At 65.9% G+C, this 21,163-nt stretch overlaps 3 protein-coding genes across 6 annotated transcripts; 1 reads left to right on the top strand and 2 right to left on the bottom strand.

Annotated features, from left to right (window-relative positions):
- The first annotated feature begins 6 nt into the window (after positions 1-6).
- Positions 7-12,839, top strand: DVL1 (dishevelled segment polarity protein 1). 4 transcript variants are annotated; one of them, XM_032262068.1, is made up of 16 exons: positions 7-164; positions 5,883-5,952; positions 6,155-6,276; positions 6,482-6,585; positions 6,781-6,919; positions 7,773-7,866; positions 7,959-8,028; positions 8,097-8,236; positions 8,344-8,420; positions 8,505-8,572; positions 8,713-8,865; positions 9,481-9,612; positions 9,698-9,865; positions 9,936-10,142; positions 11,023-11,061; positions 11,562-11,653. In XM_032262068.1, the coding sequence occupies exons 1-15, from the start codon at positions 22-24 to the stop codon at positions 11,031-11,033; spliced, it is 1,698 nt and encodes a 565-aa protein (XP_032117959.1). In that variant the 5' UTR covers positions 7-21; the 3' UTR covers positions 11,034-11,061; positions 11,562-11,653. The 4 variants fall into 4 exon arrangements, with proteins under 4 accessions (XP_032117959.1, XP_032117957.1, XP_032117958.1 ...); XM_032262066.1 differs by lacking the exon at positions 11,023-11,061 and having other exon boundaries at positions 11,562-12,839; XM_032262067.1 differs by lacking the exon at positions 11,023-11,061 and having other exon boundaries at positions 8,713-8,790; positions 11,562-12,259.
- On the bottom strand, positions 12,787-17,917 carry TAS1R3 (taste 1 receptor member 3). The gene is given in 8 exon segments (XM_032262065.1): positions 12,787-14,374; positions 14,376-14,581; positions 14,717-14,837; positions 14,977-15,180; positions 15,294-16,076; positions 16,159-16,459; positions 16,539-17,460; positions 17,557-17,917. Coding segments are annotated over 7 exon segments (2,556 nt in total). The 5' UTR covers positions 16,730-17,460; positions 17,557-17,917; the 3' UTR covers positions 12,787-13,624.
- A 1,038-nt stretch (positions 17,918-18,955) lies between these two features.
- On the bottom strand, positions 18,956-21,157 carry CPTP (ceramide-1-phosphate transfer protein). The gene is made up of 2 exons (XM_032262070.1): positions 20,456-21,157; positions 18,956-20,255 (listed from the first exon to the last, which is right to left on the bottom strand). The coding sequence occupies exons 1-2, from the start codon at positions 20,866-20,868 to the stop codon at positions 19,733-19,735; spliced, it is 936 nt and encodes a 311-aa protein (XP_032117961.1). The 5' UTR covers positions 20,869-21,157; the 3' UTR covers positions 18,956-19,732.
- Positions 21,158-21,163: the final 6 nt, after the last annotated feature.

Below are 21,163 nucleotides of genomic sequence, written 5' to 3'. Positions count from 1 at the left end.
GAGACCAAGATCATCTACCACATGGACGAGGAGGAGACGCCGTACCTGGTCAAGCTGCCCGTGGCCCCCGAGCGCGTCACGCTGGCCGACTTCAAGAACGTGCTCAGCAACCGGCCGGTGCACGCCTACAAATTCTTCTTCAAGTCCATGGACCAGGACTTCGGGTCAGTCGGCCGCCGGGCCACGCGCACCTGGCGCGGGCTCGGGCCGCAGCTGCGCGCGCGGACGGGGCGGGGGTCCGGGCCGCCCGCGCCCCGGGACCTGCGACCGCGACGCGCCTCCGCCAGGTGCGGCGGGGGTGGCGGCCTCGGCCCGCGAGCGGCGCGCGCCCACCTGTCCGTGAGCACAGCGATGGCGGGCGGGGGTCCCGACCCCCGTCCGGCCTCGGCCCGGGGCAGAGCCCGTCGGCCGCGTTTCCTCCAGCGGGCTGGCCGGTAGCGCGGGCCGCTGGTGCGGGCTGGGGCCAGGGGCGTGTCAGTGGGAAGGAAGCAGGGGGGGGGTTCTCCAGCCGGGCTGGGGAGACGTGGGGGGACAGGCTCACCAGCCCGTCTGCTGGGGTTTACGGAAGCTTCGAGAGGCCCAAGACAGGTTCCCGTGGTCCCCTTCTCGGTCCCCGTGACAGGGCCGGGGCCCAGGGCCACTGGTGGCCATGAGACTATTCACTCACCCCTGCCCTGAGCTCCCCGCTGAGCCGCAGAGCAACTCGGGCCAGCGGCTGCTTCCGGGCAGCCTGGGTTCGGGTCTCAGCGCTGGGCGTCGGTGGTGGTGGTGGCAGTCCCGGGTGAGGAGACCTCTGCTGTGCTGAGCTAGGCCCTCGGGGACAGGGAGCAGGAGGCTGGCCGCCTGCTTGAGGCCTGGCCCTGCCCTGCCGGCGGTAACCTGAGTCCCGAATCCCAGCTCAGCAGTACCAGGAACGGAAGGCCCCGTGGGCCTAGCAGGTGAGCCTGGCCGCTCTCCAGCAAGCCGCGTCCTGGGGCTGTGACATTAAGGCTGTTTCCTGGATTCTGTGGTTGCAGGGTCCACTGGCAGCCCCAGGTTCGGTCAAGCTGGGTCCCCGCTGGGGCTGTCAGGGGACCCAAAGGACATACGGACAGCTGTACTTTCCTTCCCCACCCCCCACCAGGGCGAAGCAGAGAGGGCAGGGTGCGTCCCTGGTAGTCTCTGAAGGCTGGGCGCTCCCCGCTCAGCTCGGCGGCCCTCCTGCCCGCTCCGGTGGTGTGTTTTCTGAGTCTGGTTGCTGCCTCCCCCTCGGGGGGACCTTGCAGTCCCTGCTCTCTGCGCCTGGGCTTTGGCCTTGAGTGTGGGGTTTGTGTCGGTGCAGTTTTGTTTTCGTTTATTATCATTACAAAAGTGAGCAGAGTCACCAGTGTTCTTTGTCACAAATGTGTGCTGCCAGGAAATGTGTGGCTAGAAGGTACCCAGCCCCCAGGTTCCGGCCCCTGGACCATGCTCCGGGTGAAGCCCTGGGAGAGCTTGTCTTCTGCTTCTGACACCCACCGGGAGCTGCCCAGGGGAGAGACAGCCTGGCTGCTGCCCCCGTGCACTTCCAGCAGAGGCTGCGCCTGCTGGGCACTTGTGGAGGACTTGCGGGTGCCCGGGCCTGGGAGCAGGGTGGGCAGGTCTGGGTGTTGAGGCAGGCTTGGGGATGAGGGCAGGGAAGAGACAGGGGAGCTTCAGTATACAGCTGTGGAGGCTGCAGGCTCACAGGGGCTGGGAGGCACTGGGGCTGCAGAGGTCGGGGTTGGGCTGGCTATGGGGGTTGGGAGGGATGCACTGGGGTGATGCTGGAGACACGAGACTAGGGCTTGCTCTGTGTCCTCTGGCTTTGGCCTCAGGAGCCTGCAGAGAACCCCCATCAGCTGCTTGCTCCTCCCTCCCCTGAGTGTTCCCGCAGGGCTCTCAGCACTGCTCTGTGGACTAGAACCCTGGGGGAGGGCCGGTCATTCACTCACACTCTAGCCTGAGTGAGAGCTGAGCTAGACGCTGGTCCTGGATGCTAAGTGCATGCAGATGGAGATTGGGGGAAGAGGAGGCAGGCCCTGGCTGGTCTGCGGTGGCCTCCACGAGAGAGGGAGCCTCAGGTTGGAGACCTCCAGGGGCCCCGAGTCGGGGCTTCCTGTGCCAGCCCCTGCTGCACTCAGCCCAGCCCTGGCTCCAGAGCAGGCTGACCACCTTGCAGTGCAGCAAGCCTGGGTCGTGGCCAGAGCCACGTGCTCTGGACTGGGTCCTACTCCCCATGCACAGCTCTGGCCCAGCAGGGGAAGGTTCCCCGCCTGTCGTCTATTTTTCACGCTCTGGTCACGGGTACTCTGACCCCGGAGAGCAGAACTAGGGAGGGTCTCTGCCTGGTGCTGGGTTTAGTGGTTGGCAGGGGTCTCACCCAGCCTTTGGCTGAGGCAGAGGAGGGACAGTGCTGGGCTCCGGGTTCCTGCTACCAGGCCTCCTGGACTTGGCACTGAGCCCGTCCGTTGGGGACAGCTCCCGAAGTTCATCTCTGAGGCGGGGGTGACCCAGGCCCAGGGGCTGGGGGATGGGTAGAGCCAAGACTGTGGCCTCAAAGCCCTGGTCCCCGGGGCCGCCTGCCATGGGCCTGGGTGTTGTGACAGCTCCTCGTGCTCTGGCTGGTGCTGTGTGGATTGCGGAGTTGGGGAGGCTCTGCCTGGCCTGGACTGCTAGGGGAGCTCCCACTCCACTCTTCCTGTTTGTGCCGCCTAGGGCCTGTAGCTCAGCCTCTCTGTGCCCCAAATGCCTCTCTGGTGTTGGGAGAGTCCAGGCAGTGCACCCGCTGCACTCAGACACGGCCTAGCAAGGACACTTGAGCCTGTGTGGCCTTAACCTGGGGAGGGGCTCAGAGAGACTCCAGGACTCAGCACCACCCAGGGGACAGGCTGCTGGGAGAGCTGCTGGCTCTGGGGTCAGGGATTGGGAGGCCACAGACCTCGACGGCTGAGGGCCCTGACCTGGGGGAGGCACAGAGGGCTCTGAACGCATGGGATGGCTCTGGGCCTCCTGGTCTGGTCCAGCTGTTCCTGCCAGCTCCCGGCTCCATCTCGGGAGAATGGGGTACAGTCGGGGCGATGCCACATGGGGGGCAGCTGGCTGTGGCCTCTGGGAGATCGGAGAGTCTTCTGTGGCCGCTGTGGCCATGCTGGCTCCCATGGCACTGCCTCTGAGTGCATTCCTCCCCAGGGTGGGCCTGTGGGGGCAGCTCGCAGAGGCTAGCTGGGCCTCACGGGGAATCCTGAGGTGGGGGCACAGCACTGGCAGGGCGGCGCTGTCGGCTGCTCTGCCTTTCAGCAGAGGCTTCTCCAGAGGTGCAGGGAGCCCGGGTGGTAGGTGCAGCCCCCATGCTCGGCCAGCCTCCGGCATCCTCCCCCATCTGGCTGGGGTGCGGAGGGCAGGGCTCTGCCTGAGACCTGGGTCCCTGCCCCCTGGAGCCCCAGGCAGGCCCCACCCTTCCTTCTGTGCTGTTTGGGTGCGGCTGCCATTCTCCTGACCCAGCCAGGCTGGGGTCTGCACCCTGCCACCTGGAGAAGGCAGGACTTGTCACCCACTTGGGCTGAAGAAGGTGGAGGTAGCAGGGCCTCTGGGCCCTGGCTGGGTGTCTGTGTAGGGGCAGGGGGCAGGGACATCCCAGGCAGCTTGGGGTCTTCATGAGGCCCTGGCAGGGTGGGCCATCGGGACTTGGGCCACTCTGGATGGTGGGAGGGGCAGGGCCCTCTGCCAGTGGAGCTGGGCGTGCACTGCCCTGGGGTCCTGCGTGGCCAAGTGTCTCCCTCAGATGAGTCAGAGGGTGCTGGGGTTGGGTGCGGCAGTGGAGAAGCTGCGGGCCAGGCCACCTGCAGCCATGTGTCAGGGGCTGAGGTGGGGACCCTGCCAGGGTCTCTGCTGTGGCCAGACCCCTCAGAGGTGGGACCTCACTGTGGGCCCTGGCCCCCTGGCTGCAGCTGGCGGTGGCCTGGTGTCCATGGGGCCCACCTCACCCTGGGTTGCTCCAGCCTTCCAGGTGTGACAGCCTCTCACAGTGGCGTCCTTATCATGGTATAGGGTCATGGCTTACCTGGGAAGCTGGCCCTCCTCCTTAGGGCTGTGGCTCCTGTGTGGGGCAGCAGACATGAAGGGGCCTGAGAAGTGATCCTCTCTACTGTTTGGGGATACCCACCCCATGGTGACAGCCTGGCCCTGGGAGGCCCAGGGAAGTGGCTGCAGGACCCCAGAGGGGAAGGGCGTCTGCTCCCACCCAGGCTGGCCCTGCCTGCTGTCCACTCTGCCCTGAGGCCTGGGGCCTCCTCCCAGCAAGTGGGTGGGCCAGGGTTTGGGCCCAGGTTTGTTGCTTTGCCAGGGGGCTCCTGCTACCTGCTGCTGCTGGGGCCTGGCTGAGTCAAGGTGCCCGGAGCCAGGGGGCCTGGAGCAGCCAGTAGGGGTGGCCCTGCAGCTGGCAGTGGGCATGGCAGCCACAGGCCGCTTCCTGCCAGGTGTGTGCCCAGGCTAAGCCCAGTCTCCGGGCTCCCATTTCTCTACTGGGCTGAAGTCCCAGTGTGGAAAATCCTGCTGTGCTGGGCACGGCAGGGTGCCAGGAGGCGGGCGTCCAGATCCTACCCAGCCTGTTGCCTGGGCCCCCAGAGGTCATGGTGTGAGGGTTGGCCCTGGCCTGCCTGCCTTGCCCCTTGGCCCGGGGACCTGCTCCTGCCCAGCCGCCCCTCTGCGCTGTGTGCGTTACCACCCTGCCCTCTGAACTCTGAGCTTGGGTCGCCCGGCCTCCTGGTTCATGTCCCCTGACCCTCTGTAGCCTGCCTGGGTGCTCTCTGCCCCATTCCCAAGCCCATCTGGCTGGGGGCGGCATCTAGACACTGGGTGAGGCAGCTGGCCAGCTTGCTGTCCTGGCAGCTCTGCGGCCCCGGCTGCCCTTCTAGGTCTTGAGGTGTGGGGAGGCTTGGTGAGGGGGGTCTTCATCTCCCTGGGTGGGAGGACAGGACACGAGGGTGGTGGGCTGCCTCTGGGGGTCTGTGTGCCTTCCCAGCCCACCTGTGTCTGTCTGTCAGGTTTGAGCGTCCTGTGTGTGGACTGTGAGCCTGACTTGGGGTGCAGGGCAGGAGCCAGGCAGAGCCCTGCCCTCACAGAGCCTGACTCTGGGCAGGCAGGCACACGGCCTGGACCTGAGGGTGCTCCTGAGACGCCAGGAGGGCAGAACAGGGCGGTAGGGCGTGGCCGGCCTGATGGAGAGGAGGTTGCTGGGGGATTTGGGCTCCTGGTTGGGAATGGCAGGTCTTAGTGCAGGGTCGGGTGCATGTGGCCTGATGCTCTGAGTGCTGAGGGGTGAGGGGCTGGTCTGGAGCTGCCTGGAGGTGGAGCGGTAGACCTGTGGTCCGGGGCGAGAGACGGGGAACAGCCTGGGGAGCCTTGGCCCTGGGTAGGTGCAACTGCTGTCACTGAGGAGGCTGGGGCCCGGCCTTGAGGAGTCCCAGTGTGGGGGCAGCCCAGAGGGGTCATGGCCTCCAAGCCCAGGGGCCAGATGAGGTGGGGGTGGTTGGAGACAGGCCTGGACGGCATCTGGGGCCACCTCATGGATGAGTCTGGACTGTGGGAAGCTGGGCACAGGGCCTTTCCCAAGGAGTCCTGACCTTAGCTGTCCCCCACCTGGGGGCTGGGGCCCATGGACCAACATGGCAGGGGCCGGGAGCCTTTGGCTGAGCCTCCTCTGTGGGGCGGTGGCGTGGGGCGGGGGCCCAGGACGTGACAGAGAGGAAGGACGGCTCCCGAGAGGAGAGTGACAGTGCCCAGGTAGGGGATGCGCCTGCTCCCAGGCCCCAGGCTTCGGCCTCACCTGTGGAGCTGCAGGGTTGGGCCCCTAGGTGGGGCCTCATGGCCGCGTCTGCCCACAGGGTGGTGAAGGAGGAGATCCTGGACGACAATGCCAAGCTGCCCTGCTTCAACGGCCGCGTGGTCTCCTGGGTGAGCCCCTGTGTTCTGGCCCCAACCGCTCACCTGGGGAGCGTTCCAGGATGGGGCTTTTCCTGGGGAGGCGGTGCTTGTGGGAGGCCCTGGCAGGCTGGATGCAAATAGGGAATGGTGCTGGTCCCCTGCGCCGTGGCTGCCCTGAGGAGGCGTCCTGAAGGCAGGAGGGCTGCCCTGAGCGTGTCTGCTCCCTCCACAGCTGGTCCTGGCTGAGGGTGCTCACTCAGATGCCGGCTCCCAGGGCACGGACAGCCACACAGACCTGCCTCCGCCTCTTGAGCGGACAGGTGGCATTGGGGACTCCCGGCCCCCCTCCTTCCAGTAAGGACACCGCAGGGGCTCAGCCTTGCTACCCCAAGCCCATCATGAGGGGCGCTGGCCGAAGGGAGGGAGCCCTGCCTGGGCCAGCGGGTGGGCGTGGCACCTGCTGGGTCTGGAGTCCCATGGCCAAGGGGTGGCTGGGCTGGGAGGCATCTGAGGGGCTGGGGCTGTGGCCTCCCCACCCCGTCCTGTTCTTGTCACACAGCCTGAACGTGGCCAGCAGCCGTGATGGGATGGACAACGAGACGGGGACGGAGTCCCTGGTCAGCCACCGGCGGGAGCGTGCCCGACGCCGGAACCGCGAGGAGGGTACAGTGGTCGTGTCTGCCCAGCTGTGGGACCCCATGATACTCCCCCATTCCTACCACACCATTCCTGCCCCCAGCCAGTGGAGATGCCTGGTATAGGCTCGCCCAGCCTGCCAGCCATCAGCTCCCAGACCCACCCCAAACCCGCGACCTCCGGGAGACCCCCCAGTCAGCTCCCAACCTGCTGCCCCCACAGCCGCCCGGACCAATGGGCACCCACGGGGAGACCGGCGGCGGGACGTGGGGCTGCCCCCAGACAGCACGTCCACTGCCCTGAGCAGCGAGCTTGAGTCCAGCAGCTTCGTGGACTCAGATGAGGATGGCAGCACGAGCAGGTGTGTGCCCGCGTGCAGATGTGTGTACATGATGCGCATGGGTCTTCACACCACATTTGTGTGCACGTATGCAAGCTGGCGTGTAAATGTCCATGTGATGTGCACGTATGTGAGGTGTTTTCACACTATACACGTGTTTGTCCGTGTGCATGTGTCCGTACGCATCTCTGTACATGTTGCTTATGTGTCTGCCTGTGCACGTGTGCGTGAGGTGTTTTTGCCTTGTGCACATGCATGTGCGCAGATGTACATGAGCATGTGTCTGCTTGTGTACGTGCCTGTGTGTGAGGTGTGTTTTCACAATGTGCACGTGTGTTACCTCACAGCCCCCACAGCCGTGTCTCCCCGAAGTTCCTGCAGACCCACCCGCAGCCTCATGTGTGTGCAGGTGTGCGCACATGTGTGCAGGTGTGTGCACATGCGTGCAGGTGTGCCTGTGTGCAGGTGTGCCAGTGTGCAGGTGCACGTGCGTGTGCAGGTGTGTGCGGGTGTGCGCAGGTGCATGTATGTGTGCAGGTGTATAGATACGTGTGCACAGGTGTGTGTGCACAGGTGCATGTATGTGCACAGGTGTGCGTGTGTGTAGGTGTGCATGTGTGTGCATGTTTGCTGGTAATGAGCTGGCTACATTTGTTTGTGTTCCTATTTGCCTGACTCTGGGGTTTTTGTGTGTGCCCATATGCACATCACGTGTGCGGGGCCTGGGGCGTGGATGTCAGGCACTGAGCCTGCTCTGGAGCAAGCCTGGCCTGGGCCCTCCAGTTCCCAGGTTCAGCTCACCCAGCACTGGGGGCAGGGCTCCATCCCCCATTTACGTTCCCAGCTCCTCTGAGCTCTGATGCCCTGTCCCCAGGCTGAGCAGCTCCACTGAGCAGAGCACGTCATCCAGGCTCATCCGGAAGCACAAGCGCCGGAGGAGGAAGCAGCGCCTGCGGCAGGCCGACCGGGTACGGGCCGGGCGGGGCGGGGCGGGGTCTGGGGGGGTGAAGGCAGCTTCAGGCAGCCCTGTGCCCCTCACGCTCCCCGCTCCCGTCCACAGGCCTCCTCCTTCAGCAGCATTACGGACTCCACCATGTCTCTCAACATCGTCACCGTCACACTCAACATGGGTGAGGCCTCGGGACGAGCGCTGGGGGCGGGGCGGGGTCTTGGCCACGGCTCACTGCCTTTCCCGCAGAGAGACACCACTTCCTGGGCATCAGCATCGTGGGGCAGAGCAATGATCGTGGAGATGGCGGCATTTACATAGGCTCCATCATGAAGGGCGGGGCCGTGGCCGCTGACGGCCGCATTGAGCCCGGGGACATGCTGCTGCAGGTGGGTCTGCAGGGGCTGCAGGGAGACGGGAGGCCGAGGGTGGGGCTGCGGGGGCTGTGGGCCGAGCTCACACCCTGCCTGCACCACCCTAATCCCCACCCCCGCAGGTCAATGACGTGAACTTCGAGAACATGAGCAACGACGACGCTGTCCGGGTTCTGCGGGAGATCGTGTCCCAGACGGGGTGAGGGCCGGGGTGCTGGAGTGGGAGGGGCGGGCAGGGACGCGGGACCGTGACACCCTTGCTGTGTGACCACCACTCCTGCAGGCCCATCAGCCTTACCGTGGCCAAGTGCTGGGACCCAACGCCCCGAAGCTACTTCACCGTCCCAAGGGGTGAGTGGCTCTTGGAGTACACGGGGCAGGGTGGGTATGGGGCGCCTGCCCAGCCTGAAGGCCTCTCTCCTCTGCCCTGTGCTCTGCCCTCCCACCCCGTCTGTCTGTCCGCCTGTCATCGCCACGCGGTGGCCACCCAGCTGACCCGGTGCGGCCCATCGACCCTGCCGCCTGGCTGTCCCACACGGCGGCACTGACGGGAGCCCTGCCCCGCTACGGTACGAGCCCCTGCTCCAGCGCCGTCACGCGCACCAGCTCCTCCTCACTAACCAGCTCCGTGCCTGGCGCTCCGCGTAAGTGGCAGCTCCCGAGGGGCCCAGCAGAAACTGAGGTGGAGGGCGAGGCTCTGCCAGCCTCCACCATGGCGTCCTGGGCTGTCCCGGGGCCGTCCCGGGGCCTGTCCCTGACACCCTGCACAGATGTGTGTGCGCAGACACCCGTGCCCAACTTGCGCAGCCCCCGCTTCACCATCTGTGTGTTGGGAGCAGGGGGATGTCTGTAGGTCCCTGTGAGGGGCGCACCCAGGGGGTCAGAGGCAGCGCCCGGTCTCCAGTCTGCTTCCTGCCACTAACACGACTAACAGTCTGTGCTTTCATGGGTGGGCATGCAGGGAGGGGAAGGGGCCTGCCCCGTTCTCATTATGCCCTGGTCTGCAGGGAGGGGTGTTCTCAGTCCAGTTTGCGCCTGGGATCCTGATGAGAAGTGTCTGCAGGAGTGGGAGACAAATGTCCAATTCCCCTGCCCACATCCCAGCCTCATGGGGGTCCACCCTGTGAGGGGCAGGGCCTTGCTGTCACGCACGCTCCAGCCTGGGCTGTCGCAGCCTCTGCCCAGAGGCTACCCTGGGCGTGCAGGGCCCTGGTCCAGCAGCCTGTCTGCACTGGGGCTGAGGAGGCTGTGCCTTGCAGAGCTGGAGGAGGCGCCGCTGACGGTGAAGAGTGACATGGGTGCGGTCGTGCGGGCCATGCAGCTGCCGGACTCGGGGCTGGAGATTCGTGATCGCATGTGGCTCAAGATCACCATCGCCAACGCCGTCATCGGTGAGCGGCCGTCCCCACGGGCCGACGGCGCCAGGGGTGGGGATGCGCACCTCGGGGCTTCGGGCTGACCGCTGGTGCTGGCCAGGAGCGGACGTGGTGGACTGGCTGTACACGCACGTGGAGGGCTTCAAGGAGCGGCGGGAGGCCCGGAAGTACGCCAGCAGCTTGCTCAAGCACGGCTTCCTGCGGCACACGGTCAACAAGATCACCTTCTCCGAGCAGTGCTACTACGTCTTCGGGGACCTGTGTAGCAGTGAGTGGGGGCTTCGGGATGGAGGGGGGCCTCGGCCCCTGCGAGGCCCTCACACACCCTCCTTCGCCAGATCTCGCGGCCCTGAACCTCAACAGTGGCTCCAGCGGGGCCTCGGATCAGGACACGCTGGCCCCGCTGCCCCACCCGACCGCCCCCTGGCCCCTGGGTCAGGGCTACCCCTACCAGTACCCGGGGCCCCCGCCCTGCTTCCCACCTGCCTACCAGGACCCGGGCTTTAGCTATGGCAGCGGCAGCACTGGGAGTCAGCAGAGTGAAGGTGAGAGCCCCGCCCCTGCCCTGCCCTCTCCTGACCCACCCTGGCTCTGCCCCCAGCTCTGCCCCAGCCCACTGCTGCTCTGCCCCTGGCTATGCCCTGCTTCCCAGCTCTGCCCCACTTCACTGCTGTCCCGCACCCCATGCTCCTGCTGTGTGCTTGGGCCCTGGGTGAGCTCTTTCTGGAAGGGGCAAGTGCCAGGGGAACCAGGGAGCCAGTGTGAAAGGGGAGGGACAGGGAAGTGTCTCACACAGGGGCAGCCTGGACCCCACCTCATCTGGGTGGGGTTGGGAAGGGGTCCTCCGGGAGCCTGGAGGCCTGGGTGACTGCTGGACACGAGTGGCAACTGGTGCTCTTCCCGTGGTAGAGGCAGGAGGAGGCCACGTGGACAAAGGCTGTGTGCCAAGGACAGGGCGGGGTGGCCACGGTCAGGCAGGGTCACTTTCCAGGCCTCAGGACACAGGAGGGTGGCAGCTGCAGCCCGGGCGGGCGCCCGACGTGGACAGTGCCATGCACAGCCGCACGCTCGTGCCTGGGATGTGCGGGGGGGCTGGAGGATCCAGGGCGTCCCTTAGGGGTGGCCTGGTGGATCAGAGGCCCTGGTGGGTGGGGTTGGCGAGGCCAGTAGGGTTTCTGCAGGCCAGGACCGGGTGCAGGTGGCGGCCCGGAGGGCCTAGGAAGGACGGAGAGAGAGGAAAGGCCGCTAGAGGGTGTGGGGCCGCAGAGAAGCCGCGCTGGTGTCTGCTGACCCTGGACTGGCCCTTGCACCCACTTAAGCCCCACCCAGCCCACAATCAGGCCCCACTGGTGGCGGGTGGGTGCCGGGTGGGTGCCGGGCGGCGGGCGTGTAACTCGTGCTATCCCTTGCCTTGTGCTGAGCAAGCCTTAGACTGAAGGACTAGCAGAGTGGAGCCTTGGGCCGGTAAGCCAGGGTCCCTCCCAGCGCCCTCCTCAGCATGTCCCCATCTGGCCACATCCTCTGGCTCCCACTGCGTGTCGGGAGCCTGGGACGGGGCTGAGCTGAGTAGTCTGTCGGCCAGGGCCCTGGGTCGGGGGGACAGCGGGGCCTCGGGTGGGGAATCCAGGATGGCCGTGGGGCACTGGGCACAGGGGGCCCTCACTGGCACCTCAGCCTTTCAGCCGCAAGACCGGGCCCTCAACTCAAGCATCAGGGTGAGGCGTGGGGGTGCCCAGCTCACTCCAGAACCCCGCCTGCCTGCCACTGCCCCCACCAGCCCATGCCTGCTGCAGCTGCCCCTGCGACCCTGGGGGTGCTGCCCTGTCCTCGCACCTGCTTGGCTGTCCCACCTACCCGGCCTGCTCGGGCCACCGCTCCTGCCCAGTCACCTGGCGGGATGGTGGTTCTGGATGTGACTGAGCCTGGCGCTGACGGCCGCCTCCCCCTCCTGTTCTCACCCCCAGGAAGCAGGAGTAGCGGGTCCACCCGGAGCAGCCGCCGGGCACCAGGCCGTGAGAAGGAGCGGCGGGCGGCGGGAGCTGGGGGCAGCGGCAGCGAATCGGACCACACGGCACCGAGCGGGGTGGGCAGCAGCTGGCGGGAGTGTCCAGCTGGCCAGCTCAGCCGCGGAAGCAGCCCACGCAGTCAGGCTTCAGCCACTGCCCCGGGGCTTCCCACACCCCACCCCGTGACCAAAGCCTATACGGTGGTCGGGGGCCCACCCGGGGGACCCCCTGTCCGGGAGCTGGCTGCCGTCCCCCCAGAATTGACAGGCAGCCGCCAGTCCTTCCAAAAGGCCATGGGGAATCCCTGCGAGTTCTTCGTGGACATCATGTGATCTGTGGTGCGTGGCCACAATCCTGCCTGAGGCAGGGAGCCGTCGATCCTGGTGCACGCAGCGCTTGAGAGGGCTTGCCTTAGTAGGGGCAGGGTGGGGGGCAGGGTGGGCCATCGCAGTCATCTGCCTGCAGCCCGGCTGCTCCGACCCCTGGAAGCAGCTGTGTCTGAGCCGCCGCGTTGGGGTGCTCCCTCTCTGCTCCTCAGTGAGAGCCTCAGGGACCTCCCAACCCCTCGTGTCTGGTGGTGATCCCTCCTAGGACGAGGAAGACCCCTTGGGCTCTGGGCTGACCCCCACCTCCTGCACAGCCGTGCACAGGCCCCCTGAGTGACCCATGAGGTGCAGCCCTGCAGTGCACAGGCCCATCCCTCCGACCCTGACAGGGCCTCCTGCGGGTGAAGCAGAGCCCCCAGGTCCCTCCTGCTCTCCGGTAGGGACCTAATTTATTTATTTATTGCCTGGCTGATGCCTCAGCGGAAGAGGTGGCCCTCCTAGCCGTCCCACCCGCCCCCACCCTTTGGAGCAGCCTGCACCTTCCCACCTCTCCTTCAGCCACACAGTCAAGTCTGAATGTGTGGAGGACGGGACAGGAACACAAGAGAGGGCTAGACATCCTGCCCACTGCTTCCCAGCCAGGGCAGAGATGGGCTGTGGTCCTCGGGGTCCAGGGGCCCTGATGTGCACAGCTGCCGCAGGGAGGGAGATCTTGGGGAGGTGAGTGGTCAGCTGGCCCATCCTTGGTGAACGCACACACACTGCCCGCACACACCGCGGCCCGCACACACTGTGGCCTTCCTGGCGTCTCTGGCCCCCCGTGTCTGCGCTGTAGGTAATGTATCAAAGTCGCTGCGTCTGTGTAAATGCTGCTTATTTTAAACACTAAAAAGCGTTTAATTTTATGGGATGGACGTGTGGCCTGTGCCCCTTCTGTCTGGCTGGGCTGTCTTGGAATGAGGCGTGGGGGACTGGTCAGGCCTCCACGAGGCCCGGCTGGGAGCTGACCCTGGGACTCTGACCTGAGACCCTGCGTGGGCCTGGGGGGTGGCTGATCTCGGACCCCGGTGTGCAGTTTTCTGTCCATGGTGCTGGCTCCTGGTCCCTGCCCACACCCCACCTGGGTTCTGTCCCTAGTTCTGGTGAGTCATGACACTATCCACTGGGCCAGGGGCAGAGAAGGAAGCCAGGTGCCACTCCCACCTGGGGGTGGGGTCTGCCCTGTGTGAACGCCTGTGTCCCCACACCCAGCCTCCAAATACTCTGGTGTCTGGGCCTGATGCTGGGTGGGTGGGGCCCCCCCAAGAGGCATGGTCAGGTTGGTAGGGCTTGGCATGGACTTCCAGCCATCTGACTAGGGGCCTTCCTGCGTCTTTTTCCTGAGCTCACAGGGTGGATTTCGGGGATGCTGGAAGCCCTCCAGGCATCCTGGAACAGTGGGGCTGGGTCACCTGGGAAGGCCTGGTCTGGGTGGAGAGGGACAGGGACAGAGCTCAGCTCTGGGGCCCAGATGGTCACAGGGGCGTCCACATGCTGCAGGCCCAGGGATCACTGTGGGGTCAGGGTCAGGCAGCAACCCAGAGTCAGAATCTAGAGCTCGAGAGTCTCTGTAGGGCACACTGGTCATTGCTGGCTTAGGGGACATCTCAACTAGTTCCGGGTTCACCAGGGCTGAGGTCAAAGGGTCAGAGTCACTCATTTTTTTCCCTGAGCTTCCTCTGTCTCCACCACCATTCCCACCTTGGGCATCTGGGCCCCTCCCAGGAAGAACTCGGGGGTGTTGAGCCCCGGCTGCCACAGGAGCAGGTAACATCTTGGCAGGTGGAAGGCAGTCAGGATGCCCAGGGTGCAAAGCAGGAAGGCGCCCATCTGCATGGCGGGCCTGAGGGCCACCTGCACATTGGCCAGGAGGGGCACGAAGGAGACCCAGATGATGAAATAGGCCAGCATGGCGAAGGTGAGGCCACGGGCACGGTTGTAGCGGCCGGGCTGGCTCTGCACCAGGAAGGTGCCCAGGAAGCACAGGAAGGCCAGTATGGCGTTGGTGGCGTGCACCAGGCCGAAGCTGACCCAGGATCGTGTGCGACAGTGCACCAGTGCCTCCGTGGGCAGCACGCGCCAGTCCGTCACCACCTCTGGTGGGAAGGCCAGCAGGTACCAGGCGCATAGCGCGGCCTCCACCAGCATGGCCAGCAGCACCACCAGCCAGGCCCAGGGCCCCTGCAGGCAGCCCCGCAGCCGGTCTGCCCAGCTCTGAGGCAGCTCCGACTCCACGAAGGTCTCGGCCGCCTGCAGGAAGAGCGTGCTCAGGCAGCCCGTGAGCGGGAGGTGGGATAAGGGCTGCTGGGCCAGGCAGCGGGCAGGGCTGGGCTGCCCAGGGAACAGGAGGACGCTAAGGCACACCAGGCCCAGACAGACCAGGCCGAAGCAGGCCAGGGCCCCCCCCCGAGGCCTGAACTAGTGGGCTGTCCCGATGGCGAATGAACAGCCCCAGGGCGGCCAGCACAAGCCCCAGTGCCAGGCCCAGCAGCAGGAGCAGCAGCAGCACAGCCGGCTCGCCCCACGTCAGGAACCGAGGCCTGCGGCGGAAGCAGCGTGTGCTCCGCTCCGGGGACCACTGGTCGTGGCGGCAAGGGGTGCAGGTGGGGTCGTCTGTGGGAGAAGAGGAGAAGGGGGCTGGCGGCTGGCCTCGCCCTGCCTGCCCTGTGCGCTCTGGCCTCCGAGCCAGGACTCGGCAGGACCCCCCCGTGCTGCACTCTGCCCATCCCTGCTGGGAAGGCGGCTCACCTGGGTTGCGTCGGTAGCTGCCTGCCTCACAGTCTACGCAGTCGTAGCAGCAGGAGTGGAAGCCCTTGACCCGGCGCACCTGGCCCTCCTGGCACTGCCTCGAGCACTGGGACACGGGCTCCTGGGCACAGGCCTGGGGTCTGGCTCCGCCCGGTTGGGCACGCCCACCGGAGACTGGGACGACCCCCACCCCCAGGCTGCGCCCTGCCGTGGAGGCTGCCCCGGGGCACGGCCAGCACGCCCAGCACGCCCACCCTCACCTGGTTGTCGGGTGTGTGCCAGCGCATCTTGAGGCGCTCCGGCCAGAGGCTGCCATTGAAGATGCCCACGTCGTGCAGCTCGGGCACTGGGCCTCGCCACACCCACAACTTCAGGTCGTACTCCATGTCCACGTTCCCGCTGCTGTCGAAACGCAGCACCAGCCCGGCCACGCGGAAAGTCATGTTGTACATGTTCTGCAGGAGCTGTGGGCGGGGGACGGGGCTGAGCCACCAGCCACCTCCAGCCCAGACACCGTGGCCCTACCCGGTGGCCGGGCACGTGCAGAGGTCGGCACAGCCCCCTCTCCCGGGCCCACCTGCCAGGGCTTCACGGGGTCCTGCATCGGGCAGCCCGAGGCGTTGCAGCGCAGAGTGTTGTGCAGGCCCTGGGCCACGCTGTACACGGCTGCGTAGACGGAGAACGTCTGGTGGTGCTGCAGCTTGGCAGACACGTTCTGCAGCGTGACATCGTCACACTGCGGGCAGCGTGGGCCCACCACGTGCTCCTCCAGGCCCTGCTCCCTCTCGCCCAGCGAGGCGCAGAAAGCCGGGTCAGCGGCCAGGGCCAGGTGCGTCTTCACGTACTGGGAGAACTTGGGCAGCTGGGCACCCCTCTGCAGGAAGCCAAGCACCGTGCCCACCTCGGCCATGCCGGGCAGCCCCATGACCAGGTCGGAGGTCAGCCAGGCCTCGCTGGCCACCCACACCTTGGGCGAGAGCCTGCGGCTGATGCCGTAGCTGAAGAAGGCCTGGGCGGCACGCACGGAGGCAAACAGCAGCACCACCTGTATGCTGCTCTGGTTCACCTGGGGCAGCAGCTCCTGCACCTTGCTCACCCACGGGCTATCGGCATGGGGCAGCGGCACCAGGCCCTCGTGTGCGATGCAGATGCCGCGTGCCGCGGCCAGGCCCGAGAAGATGCTCAGGCCCTGCCGGCCGTACTCATCGTCGCTGCCCAGGGCGGCCACCCAGTTCCAGCCGAGCTGCTGCAGCAGCTCCACGGTGGCCACCAGCTGCACACGGTCACTGGGCACCGTGCGGAAGAAGGAGGGGAAGGTCTCCCGGGTGCTCAGCAGGTCCATGCTAGCCCCGTAGCTGACCTGCGGGGGCCGAGAGGCATCTCCTGACACAGGGGCTCCCGGGGGAAGGGCTGGGTGGGGGGCAATGGCGGGGGGCGCCCACCTGGGGCATGAGGAAGAAGCCAAAGAACTTCCCCGTGACCAGGGCGAGCTCTGAGGAGTGGGGCCCGATGACGGCTAGCACGCGGGGCTGGTACTGCGTGTAGTTGCAGTAGGCGGCGATGTCGTGGCTGTTCGCCTTGGCCAGGAACATGAGGCTGGGCTTCATGGTGACCGTGGGCTCCGAGCACGTGTCAAAGAGGTCGTAGCCCAGGCGCAGCCCCGGCAGCAGGTCCGACCGGTTGTTGATCTCCTCCACTGCCATCTTCATGGCCAGCGCCCAGAGCAGGCCGTTCCAGGAGAACCTGGGGCCACATGGAGCTGCAGGCGGCACCCCAGGCCTGCTCACCCTGACCCCCGTCCCGGGCCATCCCACCTCCGTACCTGGTGCACACGAGGCTGTTGGGCCGCGTCCGGCTGTGGAGGGCAGTCTCCCCGGCCTCGCCTAGGGGGAACAGCCCCCCCAGCACGTAGTCCCCCTTCATCTTCAGTTGCTGTGACAGGCACAGTGGGGCCCCTGTCCTAAGGTGCAGGAGCGCCCAGAGGCCGAGGCCCAGGACAGCGGAGCCCAGCATGGCAGGGGCAGCTTCCAGCAGGCACGGCAGGTGGCTGCCCCGAGTGGCGCCTTATATGCAGTGAGACCGGGCCGGGGGGCAGGCAGAGGATTTGTTTAGCAAAACCCTTGCTTTCCTTACCTGCCACGCCCTGGGGCCCCAGTGGCAGTCCTTGCTTTCCAGGCCTGAAAGTGTGTGTGCCTCAGACTCTTCCTGAGGCCACTGCCAGGCTCTGTGGCCAACACCGATCTGCAGGCAGACTGTGCTGACCACTGGCCGTGGCCTTGTTCCCTGCCTGTGCCCGAGCCCCTCAGCACCCCCCATTTCTGGAGTTGCCTGGCAGGCTGTGGCAAGCAGCAGGGGCAGGGGGCCTGTAGGGCTCAGCTGCCATGGGAGGGATGCAGAGACACCCAGCTCTGGGCTTTTCACAGGCACGGAAACACCTCCTACCCAGCCCTGCGGGCTTCAGGCTTCCAACTCAAGGCTGTGCTGTCAGGAGTCGGGGGCTGCAGACCAGCCAGGCCTCCACGCTGCAGCTGGGTGGGGAGGGCCCTGCGGTGGCGGTGGTGACCTCACAGCCTGCTTTGGAGCAGCGTTCCTTGAGGGTCTCGGCTCTTCTGCTGGGGTCTGACGCCTGGAAGCTGTAGGAGCTGCATGGCCAGCTGTCCTCATGCTGCTGACCCCAGCCTGGGCCTCTCCTGCCCGGCAGGCACACAGGTGGTTCCTGCTGGGGATGCAGCTCAAGGCTGGGCCTGAAGGAGGGGGCCACGCAAATGAGGGAGGAAGGGCCACAGGCACACAAGTGGCAGCTGGAGCGGAACGAGGTGTACGGTGGGGCTCCACCTCACCTCCTGCTCCTCAGTGCAGGGGGCTCCTCCTCTGCCTCACTTTGGGGGTGCCCTTGGGGACACACCAGGCTCCAGGTGCAGACCCTCCACTGAGGAGAGCTGAGGGGCACCTAACTTCAGCTGGGGCCTGGCAGACCTTGCGGACATTTACCAAGAGTTGCACCCTGGCTGGTGCCTCTTCCCCACAGTGCTGCGAGGGAGGACCCATGAGGCACATGCATGACCACAACACACACAAACCCGGCACACAGGAACACAGGAATGTGGCACACAGGAGCATGGCATGTACATATGGTACACACAACACATGGCGCACAGGAGCATGGCAAGCACAGCACGGCACACAGGAGCACGGCACACGGCACACACGGCACACAGCACAGAGGCGCACGGCACACGAGAACGGCACACGGCACACAGGAACACGGCACACACGACACACGGCACACGGGAGCATGGCATATGGCACAGGAGCACGGCACACAAAAGCACGGCACACATGACACACGGCGCACATGGCACACAAGACACATGAGCATGGCACACGAGCACGGCACATGCACATGGCACACAACACGCATGGCACACAACGCAGGGCACATACGCTCACGGCACACACAAACTTGGCGCACACGCACGGCACATGCACAGAAGGCCACACCCAGAGCTCGGCGCCGGGGCCCATTCTGCAGCCAGCAGCCTTTGCCAACACCACGTGCGGCTCCCACAGACCCTGAGGTTGGGTGGCGTCAAGGAAGACCCCGCCGAACTGCATCCCCTTCCTGTGCAGGCCACTGTTGTGGCTGGGAGCAGCCCCACCTCCACCCGCACATCCCACGCAGGCCTCTCCTCTTCTGCACGGAGACGCCGACCTTCTCTGCCTTCCCAACCCAGCCTCTTGGCTCTGGAGAGGTCTGTGTCTCTGTTGTCTCACCTGTAAAATGGGCACAGTGACAGGGACCTCTCCAGCGCTCTCTGGGGGGGACAGGCACACAGCAGCCCCAGCCCCAAGGCTGGCCTTTTCTCAGGGCAGTTGGGTGCACCTGCCTCAGCTGTGTCCCTGGGGTGAGGCCCCTCCCCACCCTCCCTGGGTGCCCGTGGTCCCCCTGGACAATTGCGCTCAGCACACCCCAAGGTCCACGTGCTGGGATTCTGTGATTTATTAACGTTGGAAGAGATCGCATGGGTGGCACTCCAGAAGCTTGCGTGGTGGGGGCTGTTCCTCTGCCACCCCGAGGCGCTGCAGTCCGCCGTGAAGAGCCAGGAACTGGCTGGTGGCTGGGCTGGGTGTGGCTGGCTGGTAGCCACTGGCCAGGCCATGGGGTCCAGGCCCTCCTGCTCCATGCCCCTTGGGTCTCCTGGGGAGAGGGGGCATCAAGGGGCAGGGCCCCTTGATGGGACACAGTGTTTTGTTGGGAGTAGCAGAGTCCTGGCTCCTGGGGCCTTGGGTGTGCTGTGCAAACCCACGGCAGCTTCGGGAGGGACCCTGCAGGGGCTGCAGGGAGGCTGTCCCAAGGGCAAGGCCTTCTCTGGCCCTTCGGTGAGGAGCCTTGATCTCAGCTCCTGGCCGTCCCACCCCCAGTCTGCCTGGCACGCTGAGGGGCAAACAAGGCAGTGAGAGGTGGGGAGACCCCAAGGGCCCAGACTGCTCACTGCTGGGGGCTTTCTGCTAGCCTGGGCATGGAAGGGGCTGAGGTGCCTGGAGTCAGTGTTGCCCACCTGGGCAGACAAGGGGTCCCAGGCCTGGCCAGTGAGGACCTGAGAGGACGACACACTGGCTGGCAGAGAAAGGATGGAGTCTCCACACTCCGGGACCAGTGACTTCACCCCAGTCTGCAGATCTGCCCCACAGGCTGGGAGGTGGCGACCTTTCCGGCTCTTGCAGGCCCAGCCCCACCCCCACCCCCTCCACTTTCTGCACGCGGCCAGGCCTGGCTGGGCACGTGTGCAACAGGCTGAGGGGGAGCCGTGGCTGAGGCGCCCTGTTCTGGACCGGGAGGGCGGGCCTCTTTGGGCTGGGTGCCACCTTCTCTGCCACAGTCTGTGGCTCCTAACAAGCTCGGCTCACAGGGACAACAGCGGATCTCCTGTTCCTGGGGCCCCCAGAAAGTTCTGCTGTGGGGCTCGCAGCCCAGATCTGCAGCAGGAAAGCCCGCGTGGCCCTGGGTTCCTGCCACTAGGGCAGGTTCAGCAGGGAGTGCTCGGCGTACAGCTTCTGGGAGACATCATAGACGCGCCTGATGAAGGGGAGGGCCTCGCCCAGCATCTGCACGGCCTGCTCCGGGGGCCCCACGTTCATGGCCTCCAGAAAGACCTTGCGTGTGGGCAGGGCACAGAAGGCCACGGTGACGGCGCGGCGCACGATCCAGGGGTGGTGGGCGGCCAGCGAGGCGTTGTAGGAGTCGGTGCAGAGCACGGAGGTGCGCGCGTCCTCGGGGCTGGTGCGCAGGCTCTCCAGGAACAGCTGCAGCCAGTGCAGGGCACGGTGCAGGCGCAGCACGGTGCGGCAGCCGGACTCGGGGTGCTGGGAGCGCCGCTCCAGGTCCACCAGCTGGCTGCCCAGCTCATGGGCCACCATGGCCTGCAGGGTGCAGTAGCACTCGCGCTGCGGGCCGCCCCTGAGGCGCTCCATGATCTGCAGCTTGGAGACCACGTCCTTAGAGATGAACGAGAAGATGGCGCCCAGGCTGTTCAGAAACCTGCGGGAGGGAGCAGGGCTCGAGTCCTCGCCCAGGCCGGGGCAGCCCGCCGGGGTGCAGGGGACGCCGCCCAGCCTTCCGAGGACGTACACCCATCCGGAAACAGGCCGCAAAGCTGGTGATGACAGCCAGCGGGAGGCAAACACCACATGCAGGACTCGGCCAGGTGAGGCCCCGGGGAGCAGGCCCTGCGGACGCACCTGACCAGGCCCTTCCAACTGGCAATGTAGGGGTCCAGCAGAACCTCTTCCTTCTCATTGAGACACTGCTTGAAACTGACCAGGACGACTTTCAGATTGAAACCTGTCTCCGAATCATCCATTTTTTGATAGGAACGGCAATACGGTTGGTCTGGGAAATACAGTCTCACTGGGGTCAGCTTGATCTGTGGCTCATCTTCTCTGCGTGTGGAAGGGAAAGAGAGAGAGCTGCGATCCCACCGAACACTCATGCCCCTTATGGAGCTTCCTCCGAGGAGCCGCCTGGCTCTGCTCCCAGCCAAGCGGCAGGCTCTCAGGCACACCACCCTGACCCACCCTTCATCAGGGCCTCGTACCCACAGTCCTTGGCACGGCCCCTCCTGTGGGTCAGTCCCTGACCCCTCTGGCTTCATCAGACCACTCGATCGTGCCGTCTGCAGTGGGCGTCTCTGCTGATGCTTTCCTGCTTATTTGTTCTTGTTTCTCTCACTAGAGGCTGTATCTGTTTTTGCCAGCCGAAGAAACACTTGCCAAGCCCCTGCCCAGAGCCAAGCACTGTTCTAGGCACCTGGGTGCATGGGGAGTGGGTGGGCATCCATCTGGGGTGGGGTCAGACGGCGACAAAGACAGGAAGTTCCGAGGTCACACGCAAGGAAACAGACACAGCAGAACGCAGAGTGGGGGGGGCAGGGAGTGTGGGGGGGGCTG

The sequence above is a fragment of the Sapajus apella genome, unplaced genomic scaffold (genome assembly GCF_009761245.1).
Source record: "Sapajus apella isolate SASKATOON/1434 unplaced genomic scaffold, GSC_monkey_1.0 scaffold127, whole genome shotgun sequence".
NCBI lineage: Eukaryota > Metazoa > Chordata > Mammalia > Primates > Cebidae > Sapajus > Sapajus apella.
This window is presented reverse-complemented; position numbering and strand designations above follow the sequence as displayed.